The sequence below is a fragment of the Plecotus auritus genome, assembly GCF_963455305.1.
Source record: "Plecotus auritus genome assembly, chromosome: 6".
Taxonomy (NCBI): domain Eukaryota; kingdom Metazoa; phylum Chordata; class Mammalia; order Chiroptera; family Vespertilionidae; genus Plecotus; species Plecotus auritus.
In genome coordinates, this window is record NC_137773.1 from 150579468 (window position 1) to 150600984 (window position 21517).

Below are 21517 nucleotides of genomic sequence, written 5' to 3' on the forward strand. Positions count from 1 at the left end.
TCCATAAAATGGGTAAAACATCTATCTTATTGGCTTATCATGAGGATTAAATGGGTTAGTACAAGTTAAGCGGTCATAAATATTAGCTGTCATTAGTATTAAAGGCATACTCAGAAATACTGACAATTAAAGGACAAAAATCTTCATTCCATATTATCTATAATAGCAAAAGAGTTGGAGATAATTCAAATATAGACATTTAGAAATTAGTTAAATAAATTGAGGCAGAAATACTTGGTGGAATATTATGCAGCCATGAAAACATTTTAAATGAATACTTCATTACCTAAGAAAGTGCACCAATTATGCCCAAGAATTTAAGTAATTATAACAATAGCTAACATTTATTTATATGCCAGGTAATGTTATGAGCAATCAAGTTAATTTAATCCTTATAATTGACAAAGTTAGGAGGCTGTAGAAATTGCAAGATCTTAATCTTATGGGTTGGTCCCAGGTAAGTTTACCAAAATTAGGATCTTCTTTCCTAAGATAGACTGTATGTCTCCAAAGTTTGTCAATTTTTCGGTCCTTTATTTATCTTTTTTTTTCTAATCACAAAAGTATTATCTCTTCATAGAGAAATAGAAATGAGCTTCATAACTCAAAAATTATGTGGTAATTATTTCTGAGTTATGAAGTTGTGAATGATATTTATTTTTCATTTCCAACATGTAATATTTTTGTCACCAGAAAAAAATTAAATGTTCAACTAAAGGACTGAAAAGGTTGATTTGCTTTCACAATCCACAAGGGCCCTGACCATACCCTGGGATGTCATCCCACTTCCCACAGGCCCTAGGGAGAACCCCATTCAGAACTCCCTGGTCACCAGAGCTGAGCAGCAAATGAGTTTGAGCCTTGGGCTGGCTCTTTGTTTCTGCCCAGCCCTGAGCTGGAGGGGTCCATGGGCTGGAGTGGGATGGGGCTTTGGAGAGTGGGAAAGATGCAACACAACAGTTGCAGCTCGGCCTCACGGCTGATGGGGAGGTGTCTGGGAAGTCTCCGCAGAAGAGCCACATGTGTGGGTGTCTGAACTCAGCTGTGGAGACAGGGCCTTCCTTACCACAATGGCAGCAATGCAGTCCTCAGTGATCTGCTTTGTGGTGCACTTTAAGATGCCACCACTCATGAAAGTCCACTCGCTACACTTGGCACTCTCATGGGGGCCCACTGCGCACCACTTCACCATCTGTGAGCCTTCTCCACCTAGGACAGGTAGAGAAGAGCCAGGGATCCAAAGGAAGCTCCAAGGTGGGTTTGGGAGTTTAGTGCCACCAGCTACAGAGTGGCTGCCCAATGAGGTCCTCATCGACATCAGCAGAGTCACATGCCCATATCACCACTCATTCCTGCCTATCACCCTCCAGAGAAATGGGAACTCAGTTCTCAGAAAGAGTGGTGAAGGCAGAGCAACCCTAATCTCCCTCCTGACCTCACCTTCTCAGGCATCACCTCCCCAGGGAAAGCCTCTGAGCCCCCTCTTACAGGACTGGGTTCTCCCATCCAAGGAGCACTCCCCAGCGGGTAGTCGTGTGTTCTGCTCTGGGTGGGCCTGCTTGCTCTCCTGTTGCCCAGTGTCTTTACTCACCACGGTATGCCCACATCTAACACCATGGCTTTGTAGATGCTCAATAACTATTTTTTGAGCATCTAAATGGAGAGGGAAAAAGAGAGAAGGAAGGAAGAAATGGACCATAGGAATTTGGAGGAAGACAGGAGCTGGATTAAAACCCTCTAAAATTCTAGTTCTCAGAGGCCATGTCCCCACTTCAGGTTAGGATGGGCTATTTCCCCTGTCAAATACTAGTAGACCTGTTGTTGGGTGGGGCACCTCTGGTTAATACAAAGAAGCCAGAACCATCATTAATTCAAGTGGTCCATAATCTAAAGGTAAGTTAGGTCTTCTCCCCAGCTCAACAGAAACCCCCCTCATTAAAACCCAGTGCAGTTGGTACTCCCCTGAGCTCTGCAGGCTGGGTCAGGTGAGGCCTGCAGGTACCAGGAAAGCCTCTATGACCCCCGCCCTGCCCACTGCCCTGCCAGGACCTTACACACCTCCCCTTAGAGACCGAATGGCAGATAAATGTTCATATCCCAGGTACAGCATGGCATCCATCTTAGGTGGGACTTTTAAAAACCCACGGGCAGCGTCTGTAAACAGCAGGTCCTTCCTATAAGAAGAGCCAAAGAGCTTGAAGTCTGCTGATGTGTCTTTTCCAAAATATTCCTGTTAGAAGGATAAAAGAAACAGTGAGGGAGGGACGCTGGCATAGAGAAGCAAAGGGAAAACAAACCCCAAACCATTTAAGAACAGAAAGGGAAAAAAGAATGAGTGCCTGAGAGAGAAGACAGTGGCCAAGGCCCTCAGAAGTCCCTGTGGCTCATGGGGTTCTCAGGTCTCCCTCCATGGAATGCTTTACCCAAATCCCAGCTTGTTTGCCTTGTGCAGACTCAGGGAAACTGCAGGGGCTGCCCCTCAGATCTGTACAAAGAGGTTTGGGGTCGCCATGTGCCAGGCAACTGCCCCTCTCCAATGCCGTTTTCCCATGGGGAGTCAGTGAAGGCTGCTGCCATCCTTGGCCACCTGGTTCTCCCAAGTGGCTCCAGTGGCCTTCATCCTGAGTAGCTGGTGATCCAGTACACTGCCATCAAGGCTGGAGGTCAGGAGTCCTGGGCCCGCCCCCCACCACTGAGGATCTCAAGCTATTCTTTCCCCTTCTGGCAAAAAGAAAGGACCTGAGACTCCCACTAACGGGCCCAACACTGTTCCTGGCTGTACCTGACAGCAGCACCTACTCACACACTCTTTCCAATGTCTGTCTTCTTTTTGTTTTGCATAAAATATCACCCACTGCTTTCTCTGGCAAACCTCCATACTTCCTTGGGGTGCACATAGCTTATTCCCTGGGGTCCCAGAACCTTCCCAGATGCATCCTGCAAATCAGTCCTTCTGTCCTCCGAAAAGTACATAATCCATGTCCCCAAGGTTGTACCATCCCACCTCCTGATAATTTAAACGTGTCCACATTTCTCTGTGAGCAACTCAAGGGCAGGTCTTTGTCTAGTTCATCTCTGATCCCCCAGTGCTGAGCAGAGAGCACCAACAGGGATAGGACCGGGTGATAAATGAGGGCTGGCTGAGAGAGACTGCCACCAACGCAAGACAGAGAGAAATGCTCGTGGAGGGTTACTGCGCCTGAGGGAAGTCAGGAGGGCAGGGTCATATGCCAATAGGATAACAGGGGAACACCTCATGGAGCGGGGACACCTGCATCCATTTAGAATGAAAAGAACACACTGAGGCAATGAGGAACTTCTGCAGAGTCTTTGGCCCACCAGGTCGGTGATGCCAGGCACGGGTTTTATGGCCTCTGCTGTCTATAACATACAGTCTAAGTGGCTTGTCAGTGAAGAAGATGATGTGTGGTGTGGTTCCTGCTGTGGTCCACAGGACTTCCAGAGTGGCAGAGAGTAAAGGAAGGTGCCCCGAATCCAAGCAGTGACTCCTAAGCAGGAAGGAGGACAGTGGATTTGGTACCTGGGCTTGGTTGAGAAGCTCCCAGATCAAGTCCTCGTTGCCGCCCACACTTCGGGCCACGACAGCATGGGAAGGGATGCTGGCCAGGTGGCACTCCTCATATTGGTCTACTGGCTTCCGGGTGTTGTCCCTGCAGAGGAGCTCATACTGGTCCCTGTCAGCCTGGCGTGCAAGGTTCTCTGGGGGAGGAAAGCCCAAAGGAGCCAACAGGCTGTAGGCAGAGACATCAGCTGTGGTCCCCCTTTCTCACTGAAACACAAACCACTTGACCTTGTTGAAATAACCTTCTAGGCCCAAGATGGAGCCGCTCCTGCCCAGGATGCCACGTCAACAAACCAAAACTTAAATAACTTTCATGTCCCTGTAATGCTCTGCGTGACCAGAAGTGCAATATCCAGCCAGTCCTCGCCGCCAACCCAACTCTGGGCTCTCTACTTCTTTCTTGGTTCCTTCTCAGCCCAAACAAGGTTGACAGTGTGGCCCCAGCCAATCAGAGGTTTCCTATGTGTCTCTTCCTTGTTCTTTATTCTTTGTCCTATAAAAGCTTCCTGCTTTCCTCCCCATTTTGCAGTTCCCCAAATGGAGACTGCCCACTTCATGAAGTGTTAATAGTTTGTTTATATCACCAAAACTGTCTTCTTCAATCATTCTTTTAACAAGCCTAAGAGGACTGAAAGAGAATCTTTTCCAAATGCATTTTCGACCGATGAGGAACCTGAGGCCTCGGGAAAAGAGATGACTGAGTAGACAGGGCTAGGAGGCATGCTTGGCCTGGAGCCCTCCCCCGGCTCTGCTAAAATGAAATATGACAGCAGATGTTTACCGAGCACTCACAGCACACCAAACACCATGCTGAAGGTGATGTGATTATCCCTCTCTATTTTTTTAAAATGTATTTTTATTTATTTCAGAGAGTAAGGAAGAGGGAGAGAGATAGAAACATCAATGATGAGAGAGAATCATTGATTGGCTGCCTCCTGCACACACCTCCCCCTTGGAGACCGCAACCTGGGCATGTGCCCTTGACCAGACTTGAACCCGGGACCCATTAATCCGCAGGCAGACTCTCTATCCACTGAGCCAACCTGGCTAGGGCAACTATCCCATTCTAGAGAAAAGAAAATAGCCTCAGAGAGTTTAGGTAACTCATCAAACTTGCTAATCTGAGGCTGACATGTGGCCATGCTGGAACAATCCTGGTCTCTCCCTGAAGACAGAGCCCACCAGAGAAAGGTGGTAGAGCAGGTAAGGGATGGACAGGGGCCGAGGAAGCTGGTCAGGGCATTCTATAGGTACAGAGAAGGACCAGAAAACCTTGTAAGGAAAACAAGCTCTTTGGTTCCCCTGGTCTAGCTATTAGAAGATGTTCTGGGTTGAACTGTGCGCCCCCTGCCGAGATTCACATGTTAAAGTCTGATCCCCAGGACCTCAGATTGTGACCTTATTTAGAAACAGAGTCATTGCAGATGTAATTAAGAGGCAGTCATACTGGAGTGGGTGGGCCCTACTCCATTATGACTGGTGCCCTTATAAAAAGAGGGAATTTGGACACCGACAGACATGCACACAGGAGGAATGCCATGTGAGAGGAAAGACAGAGATTGAGATAATGTAGTACAAGCCGAGGAACACCAAAGCCCGCCAGCAACGTACTGGAAACTAGAAGAAAGGCATGGGATGGATTTTCCCTCACAGCCTCAGAAGGAGCCAATCCTGCCAACATACTGATCTTGGACTTTTGCCTCTAGAACTATGAGACAATGAATTTCTGTTGCTTAAGGTACTTTGTTATGGCAGCCCTACTAAACTCACACAGAAGGCCTTTGGGGTTGATAAAATCTATCAAAAGAGAAGGAGGTTGGGCTGGTGTGGCTCAGTGGTTGAGCATTGTCCCATGAACCAGGAGGTCATGGTTCCATTCCCAGTCAGGGCCATCCCCAGGTTGCAGGCTTGATCCCCAAGAGGGGGTGTGCAGGAGGCAACGATCCATGATTCTTCCTCATCATTAATGTTTCTATCTCTCCCTCTCCCTTCCCTCTCTGAAATCAATTAAAACTTTTTTTAAAAAAAGAGAGAAGGAATACAATCAGAGTTCTTGTGAATGTTACCATTTTAATTAGGTATGTCATAAAGAAAATGCATTTTAAATATATTAAAATTTTAAATGATTTTATAATGTTAGAATTAAATTAAAATACCCAATATGATCTAATAGTTTCAGAAAGAAATAACTTTTCCACCTCAGTCACTCACCACCAACACTCATTTTCATCCCTAAAGCCCAGTGGACAATCTCTCATAAACTTCTACTTTTAATAAGGGGTCTTGTATAATAGCAGACAAGTAGCTTTCAGCAAAGATAATCGGGATGGTCTAGGACAGTGGTCGGCAAACTCATTAGTCAACAGAGCCAAATATCAACAGTACAACAATTGAAATTTCTTTTGAGAGCCAAATTTTTTAAACTTAAACTTCTTCTAACACCACTTCTTCAAAATAGACTCGCCCAGGCCGTGGTATTTTGTGGAAGAGCCACACTCAAGGGGCCAAAGAGCCGCAAGTGGCTCGCAAGCCGCAGTTTGCCGACCACGGGTCTAGGACAACCTGTTATTTTCAGAAAGTGAGGATGTTTTAAACACATTAGGGTGAGTGTTAGAAGGCACTGCCCTCTGACATAATTGTGGTAACTTGAGCAACCAGAGGAGATAACAGTGACAATTATTTGGAACAACTTGATCCTGGGAGATGAAACCCCTAGGTGACCCCACTAATTAAAATTACTGATAATAAGTAATGCATCGCGTACCAAAATGCTAACAAACCAGGTCAATGTGTAGTAATGAGGAGACAGTGAATTGTGAATGGCTGAACAAGAGAACAAAACACGCGAAACTCCTATTTCGTGTTAGAGAAAAACTAGGTTATGAGGAACTGAGGCCCATGTACAAAGCAAGCACTTAAAGTTTTCCTGAGGTAGCAGACGTTAATCTTAAAATGCATCTAGCATAGTAAATATACACTTGGTTTTAAATATCTTGAGTGGTATAGTGTGTTCTATAGCGGAAAGAAATTTAATTGGTTATAAAACCCAAAGTCTGTACCCTCATCTTGTCTGAAAATTTTTTTTGTTATTTGTTTATTTCTGATAGATTACCCAAAACCCTGGAAAGGTGTTTGATTTTTAAATATAGAAACAAAGAAGAAATTATTGTCCATAGTAATAATGCTTTTGCAACAGATTTATTATATGTGTGCTAATAAGTTCTGAAATCATTATGATAGTGTGGGTTTTGCTGCAGATTTTTGAAGCCTTTAGGAGCCATTTGTAATGAGGCATTCAGAATAATGTGATTAAATGTGAAATTGATATTTCAGTGACTGGGAGAATTTAATTATTGAAACTCATTTTGTTTTGCTAGTTAAGTAATGTTTAAATGTTCAGAAAGTTAGTAGCGTTATAGACTGAACAAACTGAGCACTAAACAATGTACAAATAACAAAAATGTGTTTTAGACAGAAACCGTCCTATTTCCTTAAGATCCTGTCATCACCCATCTCTAGATGTAGGAAAACTTTCAGGCAAACATCAGGTCCCCTGGCCAGGGTGCAACGCACATGATCCTCCTCCGTCCAGCACTTACCTGACACGGTCATATGTCTCACGAAGCCCACTTCCCCCACTCCATCCTGCAGACACCTGAGGAACAGGACAGCCGCAGTCAGGCCACTCTCCAGGATGGGGCCTTGCCCTTCCCGTGCAGACCCTCTGAGGCTCTGCCCCGGCCACAGGCTCACAGAGCTTTGCCCAGTTTCCCAGACTTCCATCTGTCCTCACAGAGGTGATGGCCCTGGGTGAGGGGCATCTGAACCCCCACAGCCAAGCCCAGGGCTGAAGCAGGTAGGAGCCCTGTAAGCCACATCCCAGGCAACTCTAGGGAGGGATGGTGTGAAAGTAGGACCCTCACCTTCCTCTTCAAAGGCAGCCAAAAGCAATAGATGTTTTTAAAATAAAGGTTTAAAGCTTTTTAAAGCAAAACTCTGGATAGCCTTGGATTCCCGGCCTGGTTTTGAGTGGTAGCCATTTCTCTTACTGAGCAAGGAGTAGGAAGAGGTGCCTTCACAGGGCTGAGAGGGAGATGGGGAGAGGCAGGCACATGTCCCAGACACAGGGAGATGCTCAGGCAGAAAGAAGCAAACTGGGAGATCCTGGCCTTTAATCAGATGGGAGCCCGAGCCTGTGTCTATGGATCCCAGAGTCCCAGAGACAGGTCTATCCCCTCCACCCTCCAGGAGGGTCCAGGAGGGTAACATAGACAGACCCCAGACTGGGAGACGAGAGGGGCTCCCACACTAAAGACTGCTTCTCGGGATGGCAGGAGGCACTCAGAACCTGGGTTTCACACTGACCCTCTAGGTCAGGGGTGGGCAAACTTTTTGACTCGAGGGCCACAATGGGTTCTTAAACTGGACCGGAGGGCTGGAGCAAAAGCAAGGATGGAGTGTTTGTGTGAACTAATATAAATTCAAAGTAAAGGAGCGGAGGGGAGAGCAAGAGAGCCGGATCCGGCCCGCGGGCTGTAGTTTGCCCACGGCTGCAGGTGGTCTGGGGCAGCCCTGCCTAATCCCTGTGCCTTCGTTTCACCATCTTCAGAGAAAGGTGGAGGAACAGGGAGTCTCACTCACTTGAGGGCGCCCGAGTAGCCAAAGTACGGTTCATGGTGGGAGAAGGCACACTTGTCTTTCCCTTTCCCAGCGCACAGCTGACACAGTTTGGGGAAGGCTGTCCCATCCACACCGGGGACACAGCTGCCCGCGAAGAAATTGGCCGCTGCTGCTCAACACAGAAATGTGGAACACAGGGCATGAGCCAGCCCGGCCAAAGACAATTCCAGCTCCCAGCCCAGGCTCATGCATGAACAGAGAGTGACCAGAACAAACCCAGCATACCAGGCCCTGCTTGCCCATATGTGTGTTCACTCGTCTAGATCAAGGTTTCCCAAAAGGGACATGTTAACAACTATTCTCCCACCGCCCTCCCCAAGGACCAGGCCTATGACTACCACCAACTAAGGCCTGTCTTAGGTCACTGTCAGCCCCCCTCCCTGCTTCGTCCCACTGGAACAGCTCAGAGAGAAGTCTCCCCTGGAAGTCATGCCCAGAAGATGACAGACTCATCTGGACAGGTACATGCCAAGCTCATGGCCAGCACATGGCCACCAGAGAATACTCCAGCAGGAGGGGAAACACAGAAAGGAAGAAACCCCAGGGAAGTAGACAGGAGGGCCTACTGACTTTGGTCCTGCCTGAACCCTCTGTCGGGCCTGATGCGCTTCCCCACCCACTCCTCCAGGCAGCCTCTGCTGAGGTATCAGGAGCTCAGAGAAGAGAGGACTCAGCCGAACCCTCCCAAGGGCTGCCGGTGTTGCAGACCCAACCAGTTTAAAGCTGGTTAACCTCCCACCTCCACCCAGGAATCATCACACATGACCACCTGATCATGTCTGAGTGACCTCAGGGTGGCCTGTATGGCACCTAAAGAAGGAACGTCTGCCTGAGGGCACACACCCTCCTGCCTGCTTACCTTTCTCAAGAGATTTCTGTGGCTCAGGCAATTCGGAATAGAGTGTGCCCATGGGGATGTTCCACCCAGCGGACCTGCCAATGCCTGTGTGGCAGGATTTCTTGCCTCGAAGCTGGTTCAGCTGGAAGCCACTGCCCTTCTTCACCACGGCCACAGCATAATAGCTGGTTTGTGGATCTACAAAGAGACAGTGTGAATGGAAGACCCACAACCTGCGCCTCAGGGAAACATTGCTCATCACTGCTGGGCTCCTGACTAGGGAAGGGGAACCCACAAGCCACACTTATGTTGGGTTGGGTCCTAACGAGGGAGAGATCAGAATAACTTCCCTAGGTTTGCAGGGAAGAAAAGGACCACAGAGGGGACATTTGTATAACCCTCCAGGCAAACACTGGCCAGAAGGCCACAAGCACATGGGCCTCAATGATTTTTCCTGCCCTGGCCTTGCAGGTTGTCTGCCTACACCTATCAACCCAAGGCTACCTGGAAACCAGAGGTCACATTCCTGACTCCTAAGTATTTCCTGGGACCTAGGGACACAGGCCCAGAGATAGTCAGGTTACTCTCAGAGTGTGTGCTCCAGTGTGGTCTCTTCTCTGAGTGAGGCACCTGTGGTTCTTGGAGGACTCTCTATACAGCTCTAAATTCTAATGGTTCAGGTCAGGCTGTACACACTTCCTGGCCCAGGAGATCAGTGTCAGCAACACCAGTCCTCAGCCAGCCCAAAGCCACAGAGGCCTGAGTTGTGCCTGTGGGGGCTTATAGGGCACCACATTGCCCACTCACTCCTCCATTACCTGCCTAAACAAGACAAGAGTCTACCAGGAGAGAACAAGCGTCTATCAGAAGAGAACAACAGTCAAAAACTCTCTCCCGGGCCCCCAGGGAGAACTCACTCTCTTTTGACCCGTAGTACTCTGCCACTACAGGTTTCAGGTTGAAGGGGGCTCGGCCCGCCTCAAACACCAAACCTGCATCCAATGTCACAGCATCTGCCCGGTTTGCCTGAAAAGGAACAAACCAGACACCAATGAAGTCCTCAGTTCCAGGAAAGACCATCAACACCCAGGTGAGTGAGGATGACGTTTGGGGCCAGAAAAGCCAATAACTTGGCCAGACGACCCACTAAACAGTTTCATTTGACTCCACCACCCCAGTGGGGGGAGTTTGGCCACCATATTCCTATTCCTCCAACACAGAGGAAGGAATGGATTGGTTTTCTTTTTCCTGGTGAGGAGTCTGGTTCTTGGCTCAGAAACCTGTGTGTGATCTTCTAGGATCAACCTGAGCTACAGAGGCTTTACTCGCAGGCCTCATGGTGGAAAGCTGCCTTCCCCACACCAGGCTGGGTGCACAGCCCAGGCACTGAAGGCTCTGAAGGAGGCTGCAGTCAATCACTCAGGCCCGCTGCCCGGCCATGCTCTTACACATGTGTACATTGAGAACCCAGGTGCTTCTGTTTGATGACCTCTTTATCGTGGGCCCTCTGCTGAGGCCTCCTCAGGCATCAGTGTGAAGCCCTCCTTATGGGGGAATGGGGTTTGATGATACTCTTCTCCACTCTGATTCAGTACTCAGTACTTTTCCTTCCTGTCCTGGGTCCAGACAACTGCAGGGGTCTTTTGTTCATGGATTCAATGTTTCTATGGGTTTAGTTTCTTGCTTCTGAACTAAGTGTTAAGCAATGATTACTTCCGTTGTGGCTCATTGTTCATATAATGGACTACTCAGACATGTCACAGCTCACCGCTGTCCAACTCAGCTGCGTTTTACGCAGTAAAAATAGAGACACAGAAAGTTTACCAGTAAATCACTTCCCCAGGCCACATAGTTAGTAATATAAAATCATACTATCCATGAAGCTGGGATTTGAATCCAGGCAGTATGGGGTTATCACTTCCATCATACTGTTACTTGATGGGATTTGTGAGGTTTTTTGTTTGTTTCTGTTTCTGCTAAATCTCAACCTCAAACTAATAGTTCACTTGAAATAGTATAGGTGCTTTTCCACTAGGTCTAGAATTTATTTTCTCTTTAAGTGAGAAGCACTGTTTCTTATTTAGACACTTAATGACAAACTGTACTGCCTTTTTCTTGCTTCAGTTATCTTTAGTCAAAATGATTTTTCTAGAAGGCCTTGCCCATACTCTATGAATATTTTTTATTCATTAAATTACAAGGCAGAAGCTATATAGCTCCATGATCTGTGTCATGTTACTGGTAAGCAATAAAATAATAGTATTTCTAAAAGAAATACAATAATGTAAGCTTCTATATTTGTCCAACAAACTCCTTTAACTTTTCTTGTTAATATTGGGGTTGTTTTATTATTTTATTTTATTAATAAAAAATATAACATAAAATTTGCCATTGAACCATTTCCAAGTGTACATCTCAGTGCCATTATATACATTCACATGGATAAGTGACCCTTTCATTCCACAACTAGACACCAGATGTGAAACAATCTTGAGACTTTCTTGGTATCACAAAAGGTAGGTGAAACCTCCAGAGACTCTCCACACCACCCCACACCCTGTAGAATAAAAATAAACAAGAGCTTTCTCCAAGGCAGTGAGATTAGGGCTTTGGAGGCCAAGATCCCAGGATCCCAGACAGGAATCACTGGGGCCTCAGGGGCTCAGGAACCAATGAGCCAACACCTAACTCATGGGGTCCACTAGAGCAGCAACGATTCTGAGAAAAACCTGAGCCAGCAGGAGAGGGATGATTAAAATAAAAAATGACCTCCCAGGTGCAGAAAACTAAACCCACAGAAAGGTAAGGCACAATGCCTGGGTACAAACAGAAAGACCTTCAAGGATGGTGGAGATTGGAACTGTCAGATGTTATAGAGAAGAGAGTCCTATGTGGCATTTGGTTTTATGTACAAAGTGAAGGCTATACTCACAGGGATAAGCGTAGAACAGAAAATTACCAGGTATAAAAAGAAAAAAATTTAAAATATGGCTTGTAGACCCAACAATATAACTGTTGAAATCAAAAGGTGAATGAATGGGCAACAGTTTATTAGACATGTTTAAATTCTAAAAAACTATTAGAACTAATAAATGACTTCAGTAAAGTTGCAGGATACAGAATCCATAATCAGAAATCTTTTGCATTTCTATACTCCAATAATGATCAACTAGGAATAAATTTAACCAAAGAGGTGAAAGACTATATGCTGAAAATTATAAGACATTGAAAAGTGAAATGGAACAAGATACAAATAAATGGAAGGATATACCTTGCTCATGCATAGGAAGAATTAATATTGTTAAAATATCCTCACTACCTATAATAATATACAGATTTAATGCAATCTCTATTAAAATTACAATGGCATTCTTCTCAGAATTGGAACAACTAATCCAAGCATTTGTATAGAACCACAAAAGATCCTGAATAGACACTTAATATATACAATTACAAAAAAATCTTGAGAAAGAATAAGTTGAGAGGTATCAGACTCCCTGATATTAAACTATACTACACAGCTACAGTAATCAAAACAGTTTGGTGTTGGCATAAAAACAGATATATAGATCCATGGACAGAATACAGAGCCCAGAAATAAATCCTTGCTTATATGGTCAATTAACCTCTGACAAAAGAGTCAAGAATATACAATGGGGTAAAGACAGTCTTCAATAAGTGGTGTCGGCAGATCTGGACAGCTACTAGTACACACAAAAAGATTAAATTGGACCACTTTCTTGCACCATATACAAAAATAAACTCAAAATGGTTAAAGACTTTAATGTTAGACCTGAAACTATAAAACTCCTAGAAGAAAACATAGTCAATAGACTCTTTGGCATCACTCTTAGCAATATCGTTTTGTGTTGTGGGTTGTGTGTGCGGGGCCTCCCTTCCTCCTGCCCAAGGATATATTTCTTCAAATGAGGGAAATAAAAGGAAAAAAACAAATGTGGCTATGTCAAACTAAACTAAACATCAAACTAAATGTCTTTGCATAGTAAATGAAATCAACAAAACAAAAAGACAACTTACTGAATGGGCAAGATATTCACAAATGATACACATCCAATAAAGGGGTTAATATCCAAAAATATATAAAGAACTCATAGAACTTAACACCAAAAACAAATAAGGCAAAAAATTCTTAGGATTCTGTTGCTCAGGAAGGGGAAATACACGGGTTATTGTAAGTAAGGCCAATGGGTCACACCACCCCAAGTGTCACCATTCCTGCAGAATCCAGTGCTGCCGCAAAGCAATCCTAAAAGTAAGCTATTGGCAGTAATGAAGTTTTGAGAACTTGTGGTGGGTTCATAGATAGTGTGATTTTATATCATTAACATATTTAAAAATAAAGAGGGGCATGCAGGGACCAAAGCTGAACATATATCATAATTCAAGGGTTCTTTTTTAAAAATGTATTTTATTGATTTTTTACAGAGAGGAAGGGAGGGGGAGAGAGAGTTAGAAACATCGATGAGAAACATCCATCAGCTGCCTCCTACACACCCCCCACCGGGGATATACCCGCAACCAAGGTACATGCCCTTGACCGGTATGGAACCTGGGACCCTTGAGTATGCAGGCTGACGCCCTCTCCACTGAGCCAAACCAGTCAGGGGGAAGGGTTCTAGTTAAGCCATGATAGTAACTGAGGTCCAACTTAAAAACAAACAAAAAAAAGAACACACCAGTAGTTTGTACCAAATCACTGATTTCCTGAGTTATTCAAGCTCCATTTGGCTGAGTCTTTCCTCTTCCACCTCATTGCTCCTTCCAGTCTCCTGTTACCCTGACTCCTCCACAGCAACTCAAACAAGCTCAGCTCTCCCCTGCCTCAGGGCCTTTGCACACACTGTGTTCGCTGCCTGGAGTATTATGCCCTGGCTCTTCCCTGGGGTCTCAGCTTCTTTGTTCCCTCTCAGGGAGATTGTTCCTGACACTCAGTGCTCAGTCAGAGCATTCTACTTTCCCCCTTCATTGTACGTCACACAATTTGAAATTACCTGAAATTACATGTCTATTCGTTTGCATGTTTTTCTTCTCTCCCGATTAGACTGTAAGATCCTCAAGAGTAAGGACCATGTATGTGTCTTTAAATCTGCCACTGCAGTCCCACTGCCCAGCACAGCATCTGACACAGGTTCAAATGAACAGGAACAATGTTGAAGGAGTGAAGAGGATTTTGGAAAACTTAGAAAACAAAGGGCCCTAGCCAGTTTGGCTCAGTGGATAGAACGTCGGCCTGCGGACTGAGGGGTCCTGGGTTTGATTCCGGCCAAGGGCATATGCCCCGACTGCGGGCTCGATCCCCAGTGGGGGGTGTGCAGGAGGCAGCCAATCAATGGTTCTCTCTCATCATTGATGTTTCTGTCTCCCTCTCCCTTCCTCTCTGAAATCAATAAAAAGATATATTTTTTTAAAAAACAAACAAAGGGATCAGCTATCATCTGCAATCCTGTCACTGTATTTCTCTTCCCCGGAAGCATCATTCATCTACTTCCCATGATGTGGTAAGAACTTCCAAACCCTGTTATTTTGATAGCAAACATTCTTGTTTTTTCCCTGAGTTCTCAAAATAGTGCCCTTTCAGAGCATGTTGTGTTTTGCTTTAAGACTCATTAAAGATAGCCGCTCCGATGTCCATTTCTGAAGCACATCAGCCTCCTGTGTGTGAGTACAGAATTCTTCCAGAACGCCAGGAGCAAGAGCAAGTGCGGGTTGTCTTCCACTCTCCTTTAGGCAGCAGTGACTTACCGCAATGGCCTGGATGCACTCAAAGGGGGAGCTTTTATTCACACACCAGACAACGGGAGCAGCCTCAGGGAGGACTTCCTTCATACTCAGGCTGAAAATCAAGCACTTCTCGAATTCGTGATCTGAGACGGTGCACCATCGCACAATTTTGTCGGGGACAGCCAGGCACAGCCCTACAGGAGAAAGGACAGAGCGCCCTGTTCCAGTGGGAGAGACAGCAGCACCCTCTGAAGGGACCCCTCTGTCCTGTCCTCCTCCCACTCCTGTCCATGAACAGGGAAGGGTTCAGGTTCCACCGCATTCTGAGGCTGGGACAAGAGAAGGAGAGGCAGCTCTTGCCTCTGGTTTGTAAACACAGAGCCGATTGGAAAAACGAACTTTTGGTCAGCCCCTGACATTGCCAAGAGAGAAGATGGAGGAAGAACAAAGAACAGAAGCCCTGTTCAGGAAGAATTTGGGACAGACCCGGGAGCTGAACAATGGATTTCCCTGTGGCCATCGGTCGCTGGACCACAGCTGTACTCTACCTTTCCAGCCTTTCCCCAGAGCCAGAGGAGCTCACTGTGAGGCCTTGTGTGGCAGACTGGGCCAGGGAGGGCCCACCACAGCACTCCTTGCCACTCCTGCCTTCTCCTTCCTCTGCCCTGCCCAGACTACCCCTTCCCCTATGGAAGATACCCTACTCCAGAAATGATTTAAGACAGCCTGAGACCTGACCGAACCAGGGCTGGACAGAAACAACAGTTGCTGAGCCAGCGAGGGCTGTGCACATGCCTGAGTTCATTGACTTTGCACCACCACCTTCCTTGCAGTTACCCAGCCAAGAGCCCTGCCCACCCCATAACACAGGAGGGCGCCCCTACCTTTATGTGCAGGATTTTTACCAGTGATAACTCACCTGTGTCTAGAGCTCTGCCATTAGAGACATTATCTCATTTCACTTTCACAGCAACTGTGTACTTACTGTGAAAAAGCAATTCCTACTGAACTAATGACAACAGCTCAGAGAGGTCAAGGGACAGCCTAGAGTCACACAGCACTGAGTGGCAGGAGGATCCCATTCTAGGGTGGTGGTTTTCCCCCTACATTCCTCTCCCTCCCTGGTGTGTGGTAGGGATGGGAGGTGTACATTTCAGAGCAGGAAAGATCCTCCCGTTAGACACCGGACAAGTCAAGCATACCTGACATGTGCCCTTCTAATCCCTCTTAATAATAACCGGTGAGTCCTTCCAAAACGCCTCCTCCTCTGCCCCTGTTTCCTTCGCTGTAAACAGGATCAACAGCCTCTAGGCCACGGGTCACGAACTGTTTCTGTAATGCGCTGAGTAAATATTTTAGGCTTTGCGGGCCACACAGTCTCTGTGGCAACCGCTTAACTGGCCTTGAAGCCTGAAAGCAGCCATGGACAACACTTACCTGAACGAGTGTGACTGTGTTCTAATAAAATTTTATTTATGAACACCGAAATTGGAATTTCATGTAACTAACGTGTCAAAACTATTGTTCTTTTGATTTTCTTTCAACCATTCAAAAATATAGAAAATATACTTAGCTCATCCTGGCGGCAGGCAGGATTTGATAGCTGGTCCTAGTTTGTGAACCCCCAGCCCTAGGCTAAGTTGGTTAGGTGCCTGGGTGCACCTTGGGCGGAAGGCCCTTTGGGTGCTAGGCTGCCTTGGGGCTCCTCAGACCCAGGGGGTTCAGAGTCCCGCTATAGCTGACCCTCGGCAGGCACCGGGTCACAGTCCTGGAGGGCCGGCCCCCACCCCGGGTGCGCCACTCACCCAGCGCCCCCGCGCACAGCAGGATGCAGATGATGAGCCTCATCCTCGCTGCCGGAGCGGAGCGATACACAGACCAGGCTCCAACCGGCCTGGGCCAGCTCCACCTGTCCTCCCGGTGGGGAAGGGGAGGGGATCCGCCTCCTCAGAAGGGTTAGCCCTTCCGGGCCGTCACCTTTGCCACACCCCTACCTCGCCCCAGAGCAGCTGGGGCCCTCTGCGGGACTGGAGGACGGCACATTGTCACCCACTGGCCCCCTGCCCGGAGGCTGCCCCCTCTGCCCAGCGTCCCGAGCAGCAAGGCTGGGCCCCCGGGCGAGGGATACGCACCCCGGAGGTACGACCGAAGCAACCTGGAGCCCGCTGGAGGCAAGAGCGATCTGCCCGGCCCCCGACGTTCCCTGACCTCCGGAGCTTCATCGGCTACGCAGCTCTTTAATGTTTGAGCACAGACTCCTCAGGACTGGGGGCCAGTCCTCAGGGTGAACACTGTGGATTTCCCCCCAGGAAAGTATGTGCGCACCACGCTTTGAACACAATTTTCAGACCCTTCCTCTGAAAGCGTCTCTGCTGCCCCCTCCGGGCCCCTCTTGGAACTCACCCCCCACAAATGACTCCCTCCAACCTCCTGCTGAAGGCCAAGGTCAGATGAAGCTCTGAACCCAGGCGGGCTCCTTTTACTCGCCCCTGCCACCTGCAGCCCAGTCCTCCCCAGTCTGTGAGCTCCCCCTGGAGGAAGTCTTCGGATTTAAATAACGTTGAAGAAGGTTTTATTGAAGCACAATAAACATACATAAAACTTCACAGATGCTGAAGGATTGTCACCTTGTGAACACATCCACATACCGGCACCGGTGTCATGGAACAGGATGGGAGCAGAGCAGGGATGGCTCCCTGGTGCCCTCCTTCAGGTCACTTTCCATCCTCCCCGACCCCCCGCCCAAGAGATCCATTATCATAACTTACAACAACATACACGAATTCTGTGGATCTTTGAATTTTAACGAGATAGAATCATACAATACATACGTACAATTTTGAGTCTGACTTCTTACACTCCAGCTTGTATTTGTGAACAGCTGTCCTTCATGCATTCTCGGTGTTGCATATTATTCCTTACTGTGTAGGTAGCACACTTACCTTGCCTGGTGGTGGTAGTAGTGTCTAGTTTGGGCTCTCATGAAGTGAGTGCTGCTATGAGCATTCTAGTACATGTCTTTTAGTGCATATAGGGGATGCGTTTCTGCAGGGTCTTTCCCTAGGAGAGTAATTGCTTGGTCATAATGTAGACATATGGTCAACTTAAATAGAGGTTGCCTAACAGTTTTCCAAAGTGGTTGAACCAATTTGCAATCCTGACTTAAGATACGGGAATTTGATTGCTCCACATTTTTGCTGTTTGGGTAGGAATGTTGGAGGTCTTGTATTATAATTTTGAATTTCTCTGGTGACTAATGAGGTTGAGTATCAATTTGTATGCTTATTGGCCATTTAGCCCTCTCGTGTAAAGGGTTGGTTCAAGTCTTTTGCCCTGGATACATTTTTTTTAATTTAATAAATCTTTATTGTTCAGATTATTACAATTGTTCCTCTTTTTTTCCCCCATAGCTCCCCTCCACCTGGTTCCCACCCCACCCTCTGTCCTTACCTCCCCCACACTGTCCTCATCCATAGGTGTATGATTTTTGTCCAGTCTCTTCCCGCAAGCCCCACACCCCTTTCCCCCCGAGAATTGTCAGTCCACTCTCTTTCTATGCCCCTGATTCTGTTATATTCACCAGTTTATTCTGTTCATCAGATTTTTAATTCACTTGATTTTTAGGTTCACTTGTTGATAGATATGTATTTGTTGTTCATAATTTTTATCTTTACCTTTTTCTTCTTCTTCCTCTTCTTAAAGAATACCTTTCAGCATTTCATATAATACTGGTTTTCTCTGAGAGAAAGCCGCCCTGGAGTTTCGCCTGCTGCCAGACAGTCCAGTTTCTCCCCAATGAGTCTGGGTTCCCAGAGTCTCACCCGGAACTGGAGTTCAGCGCAGTCAGGAGCTTCCGTCTCCCTCCCGCTTGAGAAAGCCAGCCATGCACTCAGCAGTCAGTCCTCTCCGCGCTCTTGTCTCCCTACCTCAGCCTTTTGCAGCTCCTCTGAGTCTCAGTGTGCTTTTCTCTTTCCTTCTAGTTGTAGAATTTCCACTCAGCCAGCTTTCCTGTGGTTCTGGATGATGTCCGTTTTGTCTTTTAGTTGTAGTTTTGAAATTGTTTTGTGAGGCAGCAGTTTAGGTGTTTACCTATGCCGCCATCTTGGTTCTCTCGCCCTGGATACATTTTAAAGAGAGTTTCTATTCAGTTAATTTTGAAACTGGTAGTGGCATAATTCAAACTTTATCCAAGACTTTATCTAATAAAGCATCCTCAGAATTGGGCCTTCAGAATGTAAGAATGTGTTATAATGAAATTTAAATAGTGTATCTTATTACTTTAACCCACAAAAAAAATCTGTATTCTACACCCTCTTCTTGCGTTCAAAGGGTGAATCTTTGCTAGTAACTGTTGTTTGTTTCAGTCCCTACCAAGACATGAAAAATTAATCCCTCCAGCAGAAACTAACCCTGCCTTCCACTGAGGCCAGAGATAGTCCCGAGGGAGTCAGAAGAGATTGTAAATCACAGAAGTCACAAGGCCAAGGACATCCTTGAATGATCTAATGGAAAGAGTATCACCATTCTTCTCCCCCTCCAGCCAACTGAATTAAGTGTCCAATTCCAGAATGTCCAATTCCCTCTCTGTGTGCCAGGTGACTAGGGTAGGGTGTGAGAGAAGGGGACCTCTCACAGCTGGTTAGTTTCTAAGGTGACCCTTTGGGCTTTAGAGTGAGACCAGCTGGAGCCCACTGAGAAAGGCACAGCAGCCTGATACACAGGGTCCATGGTGTGCATAGAGGCTGTCAGGGTCCCTGCTAACCACAGCCCCTCTGCTCTTGAGCTGGAAATAGCTAGCATATTTCTGGTCAGGGATTCAAGCAATCTCTAGACCAGTAATCCCTGTTGAACATAATCACAAAAGAAAGGATGAATGAGTCCTCTCCTTGGTGAGACACTCATCAAGAGATCCCCAGCATGTGATTTGCCCCAGAGGCTGCTAAGGGGTAAACCCTTACTCTGAGCCAGCTGTGCTGGTAACACACAAGTCCCGGTAACCACCTGCTACACCCCGCCCCCATAGAAGGAGCACCTCCCCTAGGGGCAGAGATGCCAAGCTGGGTCTCTCAGCTACTTCTCCTTCTTCCACCCAAGGAATCCTTTGGCCTTTAGCATGTTTGAAAATGAGAATAGCAGTCCCTTCCTCTTTTTCATTTAGAGGAAAAGAAATGTACATAGTTTTAATACAAACTTTTTATTGAATTATACATATAAGTATACAGCCTATGGTTTGACACAATAGGAACAAACCCATGTAACCAGGACTCAGATAAAGGAAGAGCATATTACCAGGAGCCCGGAAGCGCCTTGATCCCTCTTATAACCACTGATGATCAAAAGTAATAATTATTCTGATATCTCACACCATAGGTGAAGGGGTAGATCTGTTTATATTATGTGTTCTTCTACTAGTTTTTGGACACATAGTTCTCTTGGCATGCCTTTTAATTTTTGCTTGAACAAGTAATTGGACATTATGGATAACGTTTTTTTAGAGACTTGAGATGATCTACTATCATTTCCAAAGTGCATTCATCCTTTTATTTTGCTAAAAAGATAGAATGGGGACTGATCGCTTTGATCCAATCAGGGTTGTGCCGCATCCAGGCTAAGTTGCAGTTTGGGTAAGCTTCCGGTGCCTTCCTACTGAAAGCCTGGTGTGGTACACAGAATAATGGCCCCCCAAAGATACCCATGTCCTCACCCCACAAACCATGAATATGTTATGTCACATGGCAAGAAGGAGTTAAGGTTGCAGATGGAAACAAAGTTACTAACCAGGTGATTTTTATCCTGGATTATCTGGGTGGCCCAGTGTAATCACAAGGGTCTTTCAAATGTAGAGGAGGGAAGCAAAAGAGTTAGCGTGTGAGTGATGCAATGTAAGAAAGACTGCCACTTTTTGGCTTTGAAAATGAAAGGGAGGGAGGCCATGGGCCAAAAAATGGGAGCAAAAGCAAGAAAATGGGTCCTCCTGTCAAGCCTTCAGACAGGAGCACAGCTCCGATGACACCTTCAACTTTTCCCAGTGAGACCCCTTTCAGACTTCTGACCTACAGAGCTGCAGAGATAGTAAATTGTGTTGTTTTAAGGCTGTACGGTTTGTGGTAATCGTTTCAGCAGCCATAGGAACTAACGCACCGAGTGTAGTCGTTGTAGAATTTTCCTTTTTGTCTCTCACTCCAGGGAGCTTCAAGTTGTGCCAAATACCTTAAGGGGACACTGGTCATTTGTCAGGCTTAGTTCACTGCACCCCCTTCTGATTGCAGTCACGCCTCTGCTTCCGCTTTTCATCCCTGGGACTGCCAAAAGCTATGCTAGCAGGGGCCCTCTTCCAGACACCTCTTCCCTTGAGCCCAGAAGTGGCAAATGCCCCCGGGAAAGTGTGGTTGCAGAATGTCATCTCACCTCTGTGTTACCTCCCCTTTCCCAGAAACTTGGCACCTTTAGTCTCTAATGCTCTCATGCAAATGTTTTCTAGTGCTTGAGCCACATCTAGTTGTCCTCAACAAGGGCACAATTCCTGCACATGCTACGTCATCATGACAGAAGCAGGAGTGAGGACTATGTTAGCTACTAATTCTTAATCTTTATCATTTAAGACTAGTATATTATTTCTGAGTGAATGAATTTTATAGGTTATTGTGCTCATTTACAAGTGCTCTAGCTCTCAC

General features: G+C 46.5%; 1 protein-coding gene across 4 annotated transcripts in view; it reads right to left on the minus strand.

The window, feature by feature from the left end:
* Nucleotides 1–17160, minus strand: part of LOC308249906 (inhibitor of carbonic anhydrase-like) — a 30749-nt gene extending 13589 nt beyond the window's left edge. Inside the window, exons 1-9 of one of the 4 annotated variants that reach the window (XM_080671969.1) lie at nt 16976–17160; nt 14865–15037; nt 10019–10127; nt 9123–9299; nt 8225–8372; nt 7183–7238; nt 3542–3720; nt 2059–2230; nt 1067–1209 (exon numbers count right to left, since the gene is read on the minus strand). In XM_080671969.1, coding sequence (XP_080528095.1) covers nt 1067–1209; nt 2059–2230; nt 3542–3720; nt 7183–7238; nt 8225–8372; nt 9123–9299; nt 10019–10127; nt 14865–14948 — 1068 coding nt within the window. In that variant the 5' untranslated portion in view covers nt 14949–15037; nt 16976–17160. Of the gene's footprint in view, nt 1–1066; nt 1210–2058; nt 2231–3541; nt 3721–7182; nt 7239–8224; nt 8373–9122; nt 9300–10018; nt 10128–14864; nt 15038–16045; nt 16171–16648 lie in introns of those variants that run through there. The other 3 variants (XM_080671967.1, XM_080671966.1, XM_080671968.1) reach the window with 3 other exon arrangements.
* Between the last annotated feature and the right edge of the window lie 4357 nt (nt 17161–21517).